The sequence below is a fragment of the Eucyclogobius newberryi genome, unplaced genomic scaffold (genome assembly GCF_026437365.1).
Source record: "Eucyclogobius newberryi isolate DKJ021-1_F unplaced genomic scaffold, fEucNew1.0.hap1 SCAF_20, whole genome shotgun sequence".
Lineage (NCBI taxonomy): Eukaryota > Metazoa > Chordata > Actinopteri > Gobiiformes > Gobiidae > Eucyclogobius > Eucyclogobius newberryi.
Window position 1 is genome coordinate 21,158,188 of NW_027315835.1, and position 16,554 is coordinate 21,174,741.

At 39.1% G+C, this 16,554-nt stretch overlaps 1 protein-coding gene across 1 annotated transcript in view; it reads right to left on the bottom strand.

Moving 5' to 3' along the window:
* snx29 (sorting nexin 29) overlaps positions 1-16,554 on the bottom strand; it is a 195,350-nt gene that overhangs the window by 59,604 nt on the left and 119,192 nt on the right. Inside the window, exons 17-18 of the mRNA XM_072456919.1 lie at positions 15,389-15,444; positions 14,285-14,366 (exon numbers count right to left, since the gene is read on the bottom strand). Coding sequence (XP_072313020.1) covers positions 14,285-14,366; positions 15,389-15,444 — 138 coding nt within the window. The remainder of the gene's footprint in view (positions 1-14,284; positions 14,367-15,388; positions 15,445-16,554) is intronic.

Genomic DNA, 16,554 nt, shown 5'->3' on the forward strand with positions numbered 1-16,554 from the left:
ATAGCTTTTGCCACAACAACAAAAAATTAACCAACTGATTTTCACGTGGAGAGACAGTTTCACATTTGCTTTCCCCATATACAGCCGTTAAAGCTTTGTTTTTATTCTCTCATTGACCCAGACAAGTCAACCGAAAGTTGCCATAAAATAAAATAAAGTTTTTTTTTGTTTTTTTTTGTTCCAGTACTTACCAGAATCTTCAGAGAGTTGAGTTTTGTTACCTAGTCCTAACTACCAGTAAGTAACTTTACTGGTTCGGGGATACGCCACTTGCTTGTCTCCAGGGAGAAGTAATTTCTTTGCCTGGAATGTTCCACAGTATAGCATTAACTACAGTGTTTTGTTACTAAAAATACCATGGAAACATATTTTTGGATTTGGCTTGGCGGTCTACATTCACATACATTTAAGGCCTTACTCTGTAACATTCAAGGGAAAGCAATACTATCAAAAAAGCGACATACTGCACCTTTAAATGTAGACATTTCATCATTTTTTTAAAATAATCCGGTGCATTCATATTGAAGATTAATATGTAATTTGTTTATAAGAAGAAAGATACATTTCCCTAATATCCTACTGACTCATCTTTGTCTTGCTCACACAATGACCACAACTCATGTTGAACATATAAATTACCACAGGGTGAACACTAAACCCATAAACAGCACACGAGTCCCACCTACCTCAGCTTCTGACCTTCCGACTGTTAATACCAGAATAATGTCCCAGTTTTATGTGTGGAAAATGTGATGTAAATGACAGAACGCCCAAACCAATGCAGTGCTGACGAAACAAGCCCTGTTTAATCTGGGGCTGATAGATGGGATCGCCATGACACACACTGCTATCATCATCACCAATGGCAGTGTAAAGCCTCTGTCATTATCATCATGGGCATATCACTTATCAGTCTATGACACCAGGCTCTCATTATCACAGCTATGATCAGATGCATAATGTCACATATGCGCAATAACATGCAGACCATCATCAGGGATCACATTACCCAAATGAGGTCAGTGGGTGTCTATATCATGTCATAGTCGAGTCCCTTGTCAAGCAAATTGCATACATTTAGGAGGGAATTTAGATAGAGACAAAGCATCTTTTAAAGTGAGAATTGTGTTGTGTTTGAATTAGGAGGGGGCCCGCCGTGCCCCTGTATCGAAATTCCTGGAAAAAAAATCAAGATTTAACGAGTAATTTGGCCATATTTGGGGCATTTACATCGCTTAAGTTTTGTTTTGACAGACATGCCACTTTGCAGTATTCTCGCTTCTCATTGGCCAAGCGGTGTCCGTGATCTAATTTCGATGAAAGTGGGCATCTGATTGGCCGCTGCGTTCGGTCGCGTTCAGGTTTACTCGGAAATGCCCGGTCTAATTTTGCGCCAAAAGTGATATCTAGGTTGGCGGGCGTCAATCTCTACTCAGTCCACAATTCAGTCTTTTTAAAGTTGTTTGCAACAAAAGCTGTGTCAATGTGGAAGTATCCAAGGGCCCCAGGGACCCCGCCCTTTGGAGCTGTTAGCATCGCGGCAATGTATATATGTTTGTAGTTTATTTTGTAGGCTGTGATTTTATATATTCCACAAGATCTCCTTGTGTCAAATGCTGTAAACAGTATTTATTTTGTATCTAAGAAATATTATTATATTAAATTAAACAGTATTAAACATCATGATCTCTGGTTTATAGGAATTCAGTATTTGTGCTCTTCCTTCATATCAAATAAAAGATAAAAGCACTTTAAATTGTTTTACATGCTGATAAACGAGGTTTAAAACAACAAATTAATCTTGTTCTTATGACGCCACGATGCAGCGCGCGCTTGTGGGCCCCTGAAATTGCTGGGGGGCCCCTAACTTTTTTAGATAGGGGGCTCCCCTGGCCCCTAACTTTGAAAATCTATTTCTCAGCCTGGTAATGGCATTTTGGTCATTAAGCTTAAGCTTTATGTTCCCTAAAAAGCTTGACTAAAATTTGCTAAATTCTGATTTTTTTGTAGTATGAACAAATGTCTGGACTCTTTGTGAAGCTGAGACTAGTTTTGGCCTCTGATGCCTGATTTACTGTAATTAAAACTGGACACAAGCCCAGCACAGAGGAATATCACATTTTAAATCCCGCCTCCCGTGTCAGAAGGGAGGGTCTTATTGACACTAGATTAGGTATTTGTTGGGTCGTAACAATTCCTCTGTAAATGCTGAAGCTAATTTAACATAAAAAAAAAAAAGATGTAGGGATCAAAATAAAAAGCCTACTAATTATAATTTGTTTATTTTGGGGTATTTTTTTCTCTCTGGAGAACAAAACTGACCTTGATTCATCAGAATGATTGATTCTACTGTGATGATGTCACACTTAACAGTCCCATTTGGGGGGGGGGGGGAACCTTGTCAGTTCCAAAGTACTTTTACCACATCAGAACAATTCACATTAATGTCAGAGTGTTTATTTAACTGATTAAAACTGTATCCAAATGTGTGACTTTTGTATTGCTGATCTGGGTGTTGCTTTTTATTTGAATGTAGTCATTGTACTGCTTTTTGGAGAGAAAGAGAACATGCAGACTTCACACGCAGATTGCTGCTTGGCCTACATAATGGACTAATACATTTTAAATTACTACATGACGTCAATGATCCCTTATAATCCAAGCCAGAGCATATCAATCTGCAAACCCAACAATTCTACATCAAAGGGAATGTTTTCCAACCAATTATTTTAAAATGGCTTGCCTTGGTAAGAACTCCAACATTCTCTTTAAGTCTCTACAGGGTTGATAGAGTATAGTACATATAGCAGTACCATATCGTATAGCAGCCTCCAGCCAATCAGCACATCTTACTCTGTTAGCATGCAAAGCTCTGCGCCTCGTTCTGCAGGGAGTTAACCCAATGTATAATGCCGAAATTAAAGGTGCTCACACATTTCACGCTCCGTACTCTGGGGAAGCACAGTCTGTCAAGCAGGACGACTCAATTATTCATCCAACTGCTCATTTATGTACATGCATATAGCGCATATTAAACACTACGGGATTACATAACGTCACTGTTTTCTTAGGCACGCTTAAAAGTGTGGTGTTAGGATAAGCATATGCACGAGATGGACTGATTATTTTTACATATTTATTCGAGAGCGCACGGGAAGTTTAAAGGACAGCAAAACAATGTGCAAAAGCAAAAAGTTGCGATTTGCATAATTCAATTGGCGAGATGTTTCCAGCAACTTTGAAGGGAAAAAATATAGTCTCAGCTTTTTCTTGATCAAAGAGAAATGCTCGTTCAGAAATTGTGTGCCCAGACGACGTACTGTATATCCTGTAAATTGGATAGATGTGTTAAGTAAAGAGTTTGCTTTCTATAGGAAGAGTTATGGTCATTGGGTTGTTTAAAAAGTTGTTAATAGGGTAGATAGCTAATTCTTTAATTTTTCAATGTTCCAAAGACTAAGCATAAAAGGTAACTTATTTGCATTCATGCCACAAGGTAGAATCGCCACTTCAAATACCTCCTAAAACTCTTATCAAAGCAGGCTATCTTTGTTAAGGAAAAAACCCTCTTTAAATGGGAATGGTGGTCTGAAATACAACCTGCCCTCAGTCTACAATAGCCTCATAAAACCTTGGGAGGAACTAGACAAATGTAAATGGGGTACTTGCAGCTCTGAGGGAAAGTGCCTGACGTCAATAGACCCAAGCTATAAGTGTGAAACCGGCAAATTGTAAACAAGCGCAGAGCAAGTTTCATTTATAACTCCTCCCTTTGGGCAGGACCAATTTGACCTACGGAGAGAAGAAATGCTAGCTGCTTGGACCACTTTCATCAGATTGAAAATGACTTTGGGAGTTGGGAATGGAAGTTATAACGTCATGATTTCTGAAACGATGTCCAGACGACGGTTCAAATACGGCTCTCAACAATTTGCTGCATGTCATTTCCCAGTCGCTTTCCCATTTCATGCCGCAGTGTCCTGTTGAATAAAGCCTACCCATCCAAAACATGAACCAACCAAAATACCTCGTGCAGTTCCCAGTTCCTATGACAAACAACCAACCAATCAGCAAACCAATGTCAATTTAGTCAATATTGTTAGACAATCTCATAATCCTGATTTATCTTCGTCACATTTTTCCACCTCACACTTAAAGGTGCACTATGTAACTTTTCTGGTAAAACGTCCACCACTGCTTGTCTCCGTGGGGATGTTACTTGAAAGTGCACATTCAAAGCACTACATAGAATAATGCATGTAAGACAAACTGAAGCCGAGGCTCCATGAAAACAACTATGGTTAATGTGAACCCTTTACATCCATGCTATTGCCTACATTCTCTCTGCTGCTCCCGACACTTAACTACACATTTTGAGTGCCAGGTCTATGTCTAAAAAAGCTACAGGGCTTTGGAAAGGTGAAGGAGTTTAGTATTTCTTTCATAGAAAAAGTACTTGCAAGACTTACGATCACAGTGCACGATTCCAACTAGATCAAGTGAAAGGGAACATGAGGAAAGTTTGCAGCACTGTAACTGTCGATAACACCACAGGTATGACACCCAGTAATCAAAACATGCCCATCACAGGTGCTTTGTCTCACCCATGGAGTCTGACAGTCTGACAGAGGAAACGACCATGAACTTGTTTTGCCACAGCAAATCTCTCTCTCTGACAGATATTGTGTCATGTAACTCGAAAGAGAATTTAGCACATTAAAAAGAGAGTACGCCTTGAAAATGTTTTGTAAAAGAAGAATTTTGTGACAAAAGCCAGACCACTACACGATGTCACCAATTGGCTTTGCAAGGGGGGACATCCTGGCTTCACCTTTCTGTTTGAAAAAGCCGTTCTAAAGCTGTGCTAGTGTTCAAAAAATGCATATATGCGAATACTAACAATGTCATAAACATTTGTGAGAGCTCGGCACAAGAAAGATTTATATACAGTACCTACTTGCGCATTTCACTGTGTGAAAATCAGCAACCCAGCTTTAATAGTTGCCTCGGGCCTGACTAATAGAAACATGGCCAGTCTTTGCCCACACCAGTCTTTGCCCATTGTGAAAGTTTGTGGGAATGTGGTTTTATCCCCTAAGGTCAATTTCCTTGTTAGGAATAGTACCGTATTACAGTTATAGTGAAATTTAGGATAGGGATAAATTATGACTGAATTTGCATTCAATCTTGTCCCTAAGCCCACAACTACAAATGTATTCGCAACCTAGAAGAGTTTCAAAAGGACTCTGAAACAGTAGCTCTCTCCTTACATATTATGCCGTATATATTACTATTGCTCTGCCATTTATTCCTATTATGAGTGTTTGCTAACAGCCTTATTATACGCACCTCATTTTAGAGCGCCAGTTTGTGCATGGTGCTCATTTTGAAAAACCCACAGATAATAAAAGCGGGTCTCTGGTGTGCCTGCAGAATAATTTGTGTGCTCGCTGATTGTGTGCAAACGAAGACCACTTCCTTCCCCTCCCGTGTGGTGTGGGTGGAACACAGAGAATCTCCCTTTGCCGCCGCTAGATTTTGCTCATTAGGAGTTCAGAGGGTGAAGGGAGAGGTGGGTTGGTGTGATGGAATGGAGACCCGGAGGCATACAAGCCGTGCAAAGAGGAAAGACCTGGGTGATAATGGAGCAAATGTATCAGTTTTAGATGTCATCCTTTTGACAGTAAATGAGTAGGCAGTTTTACAAATCTGGCATGAAAAAAAGAAATGGAAAAGTGAACACAGAAATATTAAACAAATTGGTGTTTTGATGTCACAAGACGTCTTTAAGAAGATACTAAGAGAACGCGCTAGATTTAATAGAGATGTTCTTAAGCATTTAAATTTCATCTTAAAAGTTGTGACTAATTCACTATGATCCCGCGACGAACATTATTAAGAATGCCCCCTAAACAGCAGGCATGTGGTCAGGGCAATCAAGGCAATACAATCTAAAATCACTGTGTGTCAGAACTATATTTACTTTTCGGGCTATAGAACGCTCCTGAATAAAAGCTGCGCACACAAAATTTACGAAGAAAATAGAACTTGTACATAAAAGGGCAGCACCTCTCAATAAGCCGCAGGTGCCCAGGTGTAACATTAGATATTTACACATATACTACACGTCTTTTGAACCCGGGGGGTCTTGTAGTGCACCTGCAGTCCGCTGAGCCGCAGGACTAATTAGACTAATTTCTCAGTGAATATGAATTAGCTTGCAATAAAACAAAGAGCACTTTGAAGTTTAACATTCAAAGAACACATCACAGCTGTCCCTACAGTCCTCTCTATCCTTGATGACTCTGTGTGAGCTGATTTACCTGTGTCTGTGTCTTCACATCTGGTTCATCTGCTCCTGAGCTCGTACTTATGATCTATGATAGTGATGCACATGTTGTCTTTTGACCTGTAAGTCAGGCCAAGACAGTTGAATTTCTCTGCGGCAGGTTCTAAACTGCAGACCGCCATACATCTCATGTCCGCGCACTGCATGTGTCTTTGCGTTCAGCCGCGTCTAGATTCACTTCCTCATTGGACTCATTTCTCCATTAACGGAATCACTTCACAGAGCTTTACATTGCACCAAGGAACCAAACAGAGATGCCCTCTCTCGCCTTCCCTCTTTGCCATTTTCATTGAACCTCTTGCAGCAGCAATACGACAAAACTGTATAATCAAAGGAATGCAGGTAGCAAACGTACAACACAAAATCAGTTTATGCAGATGACCTCTTACTTTACATACAGAACCCACAGGTGTCACTTAAAGAAACTTTCAAAATTATCAACAAATTTGATGTCTCACATTACACTATCAACTGGAAAAAATCAATCGCACTACCCCTCTCCGATAATGCATGGGTTTCTGGAGTTCAGGACACTTCCCCCCACTTTCAAACCGGCAACATCAAATATCTAGGGATTCATATTTCCCCCAGGCTGTCAGAGCTTTTCAGCCTCAACTATACCCCCCTCCTCAAGAAAATTGAAGACTATTTCAAACGCTGGTCAAAACACCCATTCACACTCATTGGAAGAATAGCTGCTGTCAAAATGAAAACTCTCCCTCAGATTAACTACCTCTTCTCTATGATCCCACAGACAATTGGTTCAAAACTCTCAATTCACTAACTACACAATTCTATTGGAAAAATAAAAAAAAACAGAATATCACTCTCACACTACAAAATAAAAAATCACATGGCGGGCTTAAGGCACCAAACTTCCATCACTACCTCCTGGCAAATCAGTTACAATACCTAGTTAAATGGATCAACAAACAAAATCACAACTACCCATGGCTGGAACTAGAACAAAACCAATGTATAAATATCACTCACAATCAATCAAAAAAATCCAACTTCTGTCAACCTATTACCATCAATTCTACTCAAACCAAATCAGAAAATCATCCCTAGCACTAAACAGGTACACCCCACTCTAGCACAACTCAGTGTTCACATTACAGAATAAACCTCTTCACTTCTCCACATGGGCACAAAAAGGAATCTCACATCTTCACCACCTGTTCGACAACCACCAATTCATGTCATTCAATACACAAACACAGAAATGGGGTTGGGAGAGAACAGTTCCTTCAATATCAACAGCTCAAACTTAAAATTAAAGACAAAACAAGCCTCTCCAACAACACATTACAACCATCTCAACTTGTAGAAAAACTTATGAAAATTAAATGAACCTCCCAGCTATATACACTGATCACAAACCTAAAATTAACAATAACTCTCCCAACAACCAAGTGGGAAAATGACTTGGCATTCTCTCCCAACCCTGATTATTGGGAACAAATCTGCAAAAAAAAAAATCCATGACCACTAACACAAACCTAAAACTTATACAGTATAAAGTCGTACATAGATCTCACATCACTCAAAGTAAAATGTTTAAAATGGGCTTAACGAACACCGATATTTGTTCACAATGCACTTTAGGTAGCACAGACGACTATCTGCACGCCATGTGGGTCTGTCAACCAGTCTACTCCTTCTGGATCACAATCACTGAGGCACTCTCTACCATCCTGGACTCCAGAATCCCTTTATCTCCAACACTCTGTCTCCTTAATGACATATCTACAATCCACATTACGCAGCACTTCAAAAAACCCTTGCTCATCTCTGTCGCTAAGAAAGTCGTCCTCCTAAACTGGAAGTCCAAGAAATCATGCCATATCAACCACTGGAAAAACATAATATATTACAATAGAAAAACATTGTGCACATAGAGAGAAGCAAATGTTAGCTTTTGAAAACACCTGGTCCACTTTTCTATCATTTTTAAACCCAACAAAAACATAATCACCCCCCCTTTCCTGGCTTCCATTTATTTATTTATTTTACATTCACCATTCTACATATAGACACACACACATCAGCAACATAACCCGATCATGACCACTTACAGACCGTTCTGCTCAATCCCGTTCTGTCTGTTCTGTCATCGTCCTGTCCCACTGTCTGTCTGCTTGTCTGTCTATCTATCTGTTTGTCTGTTTTTCTGTCTGTCTTTCCGTCTTACTTGTCTATCAGTTACATGTGGTTGAGGTAGGACAAATTGTATATTTGTAAAATAGCTTTATCAAAAGTTGTCCACCTGATTGTAATAACACACACAGCTTTTGAAGATCAAAATATAGAAAACATGATGTGTTCCCTGGACAGTGCTTCAACTGGCCCCTGACAATCTTCTTCTACAGTGTGTCAAACGCTTGCGCTTCCTGCTAGATTGCCCCCCGGTAGCCGTTAGCCAGTCAAATCTATAAATTAGACGCACAGTTGTAATGATCGCAGGGTTCAAAGCGTGGGAAATAAAGTAGCGGCTTAAAGGGCGAAAAGTATGGTAAATTGTTCAGAAATATTTAAATAAACCCGTCTTCCCCTCACTTCTGCTGCCGAGCTTGGCTGGAAGTCACAGTGTTTTCAGTGGTCGCTAAGAAGTAACGTGGGAGCTTGATTCCGTTCCTTGCAAAGCGGCTCAGTCTGTAGCCATGTTCAGAGTCATGTCCCGCTCTCTAACATGAGCTTATAGACCCAGAGCAGACAGCAGCTTCTTTTAGAGGTCTGCACATGCGCTCTGAAGACAGCACAGGCTTAAACCGCACTGAATAAACCTGTATGAAAACCAGATAAGTCAACACATTGTGATCCTGTGCAGCACAAAGACGGCAACGCAAAAAACTTTCAATGAGTGACTTTAACGACAAGTCTTTGTTTGTAGCTATGGCTCTGTTTGTGTTTCGAATGATATAAAAGTTAATTAGAAATACAGGCAGCCATTTAATGACATAGTGAGCTAGTCTTGTGCAATGGAGGATTCAGGCTGAGATGTGAAATGAGCAGAGGATTTTATGAACACAATTTTATGAAGCAAAAACAGCAACAAAGGAATAACGGGACATTTTATAAAGAGTGAGTGAATCGTGTCTGTTTTTGACCAACTCCACTTCAGGGAAATACAAGACATTTCTTCAGGAAAGACGTGATTTGATTTGCATCTGGGAGTGACAGGTGAGTTTTATCGCGGCTGTTGTAACACATAGATGTTTTTAAGGTTATGTTTGTGGCAAATGAGGCATGATTATAAGTGCATCTGTCTGAACAGTACGCTGTTATTGTGAGTATCTCATCATAAATGTTGTTTTGTGTAGTTACCCGTAGTGCTGTAATATGTAGCTCGCTCAAATTATTTCAATAATTGGGGTTAATTGATGCATTGATGAGGTGAGTTGGCTAATTTTGTGAGTGAAAACACAACAGTTTGTGAGAAATATGTCTGGCAGTGCCTTACTGAGTTGATGCAGTACGTGTGAGCCAATTTCATTCCTTTATAAAATTCTTCATAGCACCTGCCATTGTTCATATAAAAATAGCATTTTAGATCAAGAGAATCAGGTACTTTCTTTAATATTGAAATCAAGTTTGAAATTGTAATATCATGATAATTTGACGTTCTGCCTGAATGAAAAAGCCACTGATAAACCGACATAACAGCGAGGGAGAGAATGAACAAGGACATATTTGATGTTTTTGAATGTCTACGACGTTTTACAGCTTCACCAGTGATTCAAAGACTTAATTTGCAAAAACAGATATCTTCATTTTAGTAATTTGCCAAGGTTTGACAAGTTCCTACAATTGGAAATAAACCCTTTTCTGATTCTGATTCTACACATTTTGTTAGTAACAGTGTAGTTGAGAACATTTTCTCAATAAAATAGATTTTGATTTAGAAAACACTGCTTTAAATTGAGTTAATTACTTCACAAAAAAGTTGTCAGAAATCTTCACATGAACTTACTTAGTGTAAGCATATTTCAGTCACCAACTTATATTAGTGGCTAGCTAGCACCCTGACTCGCCCAGGTTTTTCTGTGCCCAGTCTCCCTGTGTCCCTGTGAGTGGGTTTCCACCGAGTACCCGGGTTTCTCCCATCAACCTAAAACATGAGGGATGGGTCAAATGCAAAGGACACAGTTCCCTGCCAGGACTATAAAATATACCTAATCCTTAAATCAAATGTTAGTGTTTTCCGATAATTCCGAAGAACAGTGGAATCCTTCATTCACAATTTTTACACAAAGGATGCTTCTTTACACCCCTACACCTTATCAATAAATACTACAGTAAAATACAAGGCACACAGTAGTTACTTCCGAGTTGCCAGCACCTGTAGCTTGTGCTTGAGAAGAATAAAGTTCCCACGCGGACTGGTATTTTAAAAGGGCCTGATCTCTCTTCCTGTGATACGGGATAAGACTCTTGGCCGCTGCGTTCAATCACCACAACTACCTCACCTTAACAACAATGAGTGGGCTAACCTTGGCCATCCATTAACCTGTCTGAGAACAAAAGCCCTTTCCATGGGGAGCCATTAGGCCAATATAGCTGTGGGGAAGAGGGAAGCGGCCAATACACCAGATGGGCTGCAGGGCTGGACAGCAGTTTCGTCCTGTTTTAGTCAAGGAGAAGAATTAGGCTAAAATCAATGTAGCACAGTGTAGCATTGTTGGATTCGATTCATGAATCACAAACTGCAGGTGGAGGTGGAGCACTGTCCAAACATGGCCTATATCTGCAGGCTAAAGATCTTTTTTTAGAAATGCTGCAGTAAAAGGTTCATAAAAGTCTGCTCCTAAAATGTAGACAACATGTATTCTGCACTGACTTAACACGTGGTTTATTTCTTTTACCAGCTCAATAAGTATTACGGATAAGCCATAAAATAGATTACGTTTATTTATTTATTTTAAAGCCAAACTGCTAGTCCTAAATGGTTTTAGTTTATTTTATGTGAATTTGAACTCAAGAAGTGACATTTGTGAGTCCAGGTGCATCTCTGTCAGAACAACTTTGATCACTTTGCACAAGACGATATTATCATCTCTGCATCTGGTTTGTATAAGTCATGCCATTCAAACCTAACTATCAGGTGAGTCTGTGTCACCTGTCAGGACCGATCCAAAGTGCATGTGACAGGTTAGGCTACACATCTCACTAAAACATTGTTACTATAATAAGTAAACCAATTAATAAGTAAACATTAAGTAAGATTGAACTCTACTTTTCCATAGATTTGACAATTTTGGTGCAGTTTCTAATTTAAATTGTCAGTTGGACGTTGGCAGCAGATCTGACAGAGCTGGAGTTTACCTGGTGTATGCATTTCTGATCTGGCAATTTACTAGGGAAATTGTCAAGACAAATGTAGGGAAGGTTTTGCTTTTCTTCACAAACATCAATTGATGTAAAACTAGAGCTGCAACAATGAATCTGAATAATTGTGAATTATCGGCTATAAAAAATATTCAAGTATTGTGTTTAGAACAGCTGCACATATTAGTATTCTATCCCAAATTTTCTGTAAATGTGGCACCAAATAAAAACACTGTAATTTTGTCTTTTGTAATGTTTTTTGAAAACATTTGAAATGTGTATTACAAGATTGTAAGCATGTATGCTAAGTGATTGCCAGGCCCTGGTTTTTCATCATTTGTGATGTTTGGAGGCTAACGCTAAACCTCACAATGAAATGCATCAGCGCTAACTTGAGGGATGGTACCGGGTAATGGAATGCAGTCTTTTGTTTACAAAAACTAGAAGTGTCCACACAGACTCTGACACACATGCAAAAAGACAATGTATGGCGAAATAGAATAAATTGTATGAATAAATCTGAATCTGAGTAAACTTTATTCATAAACATCTAGAAGCCTTCAGTTACCATATTTTAGCCTATATTTGGTTAATAAATGTATTTAAAATACATATAATTTGTTTGGCTGGTCAACTAAAGGAAAAAAAAATACACAATTTAACCGCGGCTGCTCCAAGTTCCATATCCACACACTGGCTCCAAAGTAATACACCTGTCCATACATCGTCTAAGTGTTTGTCCAAATTAGTCTGTGGAAATGCCGCCGGGACAGAGCAGATGTGTGTGAGGGGCTTGGGCCTATAGCGGTGGGACGGGCCGGAGTTTGAAAAGCAACACCTTGTTAATCTGACGGATGCGCTCCAACAGCTCACCCGGGGACAGAGTTGCTGTCGTCTCCTTGGGCCGATAACTCGACAGAAACAAGAAGCGGCAGCAGTCGTGGTTTGTTAAGGGTGTTCCTGAGTCCGCTTCCCAGGGCTCCTCACTAAGAGATAAGTGCCAGACTCCAGTGCCAGACAACGGCGTTTTAGTTAAGAGTCGGGCTATCAGTGGCGCAGGAAGGACCATTAGCTTTAACAGCCTTATTTACATACTCACAGGGGGTTCTGAGGTGCACAATAAAACATTATGTTAAATGTACTAAAGTAGAGGTGGGGGGATATCGAGAAATGGATAATGTTACAATACTTGTTTTGGAGATGTGCAAACTTTGATGATTCAAGTATACCGTCTTTGATAAGTATTTTTGCGCTTTCGTTTTACAGTCCATTCGTGTTTCAGCCTCAACCAAGATATGTACAAGTTTGAGATCAATTCTGATGGATTGCCACAATATTGTCAGAATACTGTCATCGCACATTGAACTAGGGAACATATTTTACTACGTGATCGTCTAAATGTGTGTTGATGAAAGATTTGGGCGGCTGTCTTGACCAGGACTCCCTTGCAAAAGAGATCGGTAATCTCAATGGGACTTTCATGGTTAAATAAAGGTTAAAATAAATAAATCAAGATAATCTGAAAATATATTGAGATTAAGGCTGCAACAAACTATTATTTTGGATCAAGCAATTATTCTCTCAATTAATCAATCACCAGTAGTTGTTTTGATAGAAAAGGCCCGTTAGTAAGAGTTTTTTTTTATTGTATCAATTTGGCCCAAATAACGACAATGACAAAATAAGTTCATCATCAAAAACACAAAAGGTTCACGTTTCCAGTGCTATTATAATTCATATAATGTCATTCATAAAACCTCTTCTCTCGACACATGGCATGTTTTGGAATCTGTGTACACTCCGATTGTTCCGATGGCTAAATCAGTTGACGATAATTGCAATAATTGAATCGTTGTAATTAATTAATTGACTTGTCCCAGCCCTAATAGTGATCTTAATTTACATCAGTATTTCCCACCTCTATTCTAAAGGGGTCAGAAGTTATAATGATAGACATACTGTATCTTAAAAAGTCCACATTTCAAAACCAGTATTTGTACTAATGCTTTCGGACTGTGACGGGGGCTGCTTTCTACAGAATTGACCAGCTTGTCTCCATGGAGATGTTTAATGTCATACTGGGGAATATTATAGGTAGTAATCATAAATAATAACATCTCCATGGAGACAAGCAGATGGTGAACCCGAAAAGCTACATATTGCACCCTTCAAACATCTAATTAGCAATTTGTGTGCTATGAAAAACAAACCATTAAATATCAAATTAAGTTATCCAATCAAATGTGCAAGTGTTTTTATCAAATAATGACTTTTATTTGTAAGATTAAATGCTGCTGAACTGAATGTATCCTTAACATGTATGTATAGAAAAGGATCTGCAATAGAAAAGTATTTCAAGGAAGGGAAAATATATTAGGTTATTTTAGATATCAGCTTCACTTTTCTGTTCAAAACTTCTGTATAAATGCTCGCACACCTTATCAGAGGAGAAATGTCCGTGAAGCAATACCATTTCATTGACTTAATAACCCAGACCGAAAGTGAACTCTGATTCTTGCACAATTCTGGCGGACATATCTGGGCTTGATTTAATGTTCTTTTCCGTGGTAGTGAAAAAGAAAATGAAGCGTTAGTGTGTGAGCGTACCTGATAGACATGGTAGGCATTAGCAGCGCGACCCTGAAGGAACACCGAGGGGATCCAAACGTTGATGAGGGCACGGTGGGCACTGGAGATCAACAAAAATACATTACATTCCCATTAGCATTAGCATAAACACCGCAATGGCATCTCAATGAAATTAAGAGTCTGTGGGAAATCGTACGGTTCACGTTTTAAAGACCATAACAATTTAAATAATATGGGGAAATAACAACTGGAAGAATCTTCAGATGAGAAGTGGTTTAAAGGGCAAATTGTCACATTTTTGCTACTACCTGCATAACTCCGCAAAGCTTCAAAATTGTACAATATGTGCCCACAAGATTAATATAAGTCTCTGTATGAGAGGGAGATCTCTAGAATGTGTATGAGCAGAATCGATCCACGCTGAAAATGTCCAAATGTACATTGATATTGATACGTTCCTTTGTTTTTTCCAACACATGCGTTCGCGGTGACGTCATACATCCCCATAGCGGCCATTTTAAAAGGGGCACGCGATATATAAAAACCAACACGACTGCATCATTTTCTACGGCATAATGAGCTACGAATACTTTGATTCTTTAGATGATAACGGCAAACTAAGGTACACGACAAAGCTATCATTTCTTGGTCAGTCAACAGAGCAATGTCCTAACAGAACGCAGGTTTATGCCATTTTGGCCTCATATTTCCTAGATTTCGTATGTTGTAGACGTGCTGTTGTGCCCCTTTCAAAATGGCGGACTCGGTTGCCACTGCACAAGTTCCCGGATGTGCGAACGCATGTATATGGAGGAAAGTGTTCATGCAGGGCTGGTTACCATGTGACCTGCCCGAGTCACCTGGACTGTGTTTCCTGGGGGTCAAGTGTCTTATTTGAGCAGACCAGTGTTCAGACTAATATGTACTGGTTTGGTCATTTGAAAATATGTGCCAAATATGAAATGGTGATTGAGCAAAGGGATTTTGTTTGTGTACAGCGTGTCTGCAACTGTGGAAACGTTTAAATGTGGTAATGTTCCTATTCCGTTAATGTTACGTCTCACCGTTTTTGTTTTGTATCATTCTTATACTGTATATCTACAAATTAATATGAATAATTACGTTTCAAAATCAGACAGGCTGGGGTCATCTGACGTCTGGCTCAAATCACCAGGAAGCTGAGGAAGAAAAAAAAAAATACACCAATGAAAGCATTATTCGTGTACATTTGTGTAACAATGTGTGAGAATAACCAGCACAGAAAATGAAATACTTACTAGAAAAATTAAAAATTGTAAAGCGGAAAAAATTACATTCAGAGTTGACTTAAAAATGTATACAATTTACAGACTTTGGTCTAAATGGGATGTATTTGTTTGTTTGTTTTTTCTGGGCCATGATTCTATGTTTTCAATTATTTGTTGGATGTGTTTTTGTTTTTTTTAAGTGTTCTTAAATTCAAAAAAGAAAAACATTTAAATATCAAAAGAAAGAAGAAAACAATCCACCTCCATACGTAATTTTTTCTATGTATTTTTTGTAATATTTGAGGACATATAATACGCTGGTTTCCTCAATTACTAGTTAGACTCCTCCACTCATGCACGCCCCGTGCATACTAATTAGTAGTAGGAAAATGGAACATTACCGTTGTAAACGGGCGAAGCCCGTGCAAAAGTGCTCACTAAACGAGCACTTTACATTAAAAAGCATATAAAGCACTCATTTGCGCTAAGTAGCTCACGAATACGTTCCCCATCTCTTGCATGTTCCGTGCATATAAGCATGTAATGCAAAAATTGAACATTATTACTGTATAGAGGGCCAAAAACACAAAGTGGGCGGAGCCCACTCAAAATTAACGAGGGACCCACACCATGAGGTAGGAAAGCGCGAGCGCTTTCCGAAAATGTATAGTTTATGATATTTGAAAAATGGGAAACATTGTTTTCGCATCGGAATATTCTCCTTCTCCTTCTCCTTCTCCTTCTCCTTCTCCTTCTCCTTCTCCTCCTCCTCCTCCTCCTCCTTCTTCTTCTTCTTCTTCTTCTTCTTCTTCTTCTTCTTCTTCTTCTTCTTCTTCTTCTTCTTCTTCTTCTTCTTCTTCTTCTTCTTCTTCTTCTTCTTCTTCTTCTTCTTCTTCTTCTTCTTCTTCTTCTTCTTCTTCTTCTTCTTCTTCTTCTTCTTCTTCTTCTTCTTCTTCTTCTTCTTCTTCTTCTTCTTCTTCTTCTTCTTCTTCTTCTTCTTCTTCTTCTTCTTTCTTTTTTCTTCTTTCTTCTTTCTTCTCG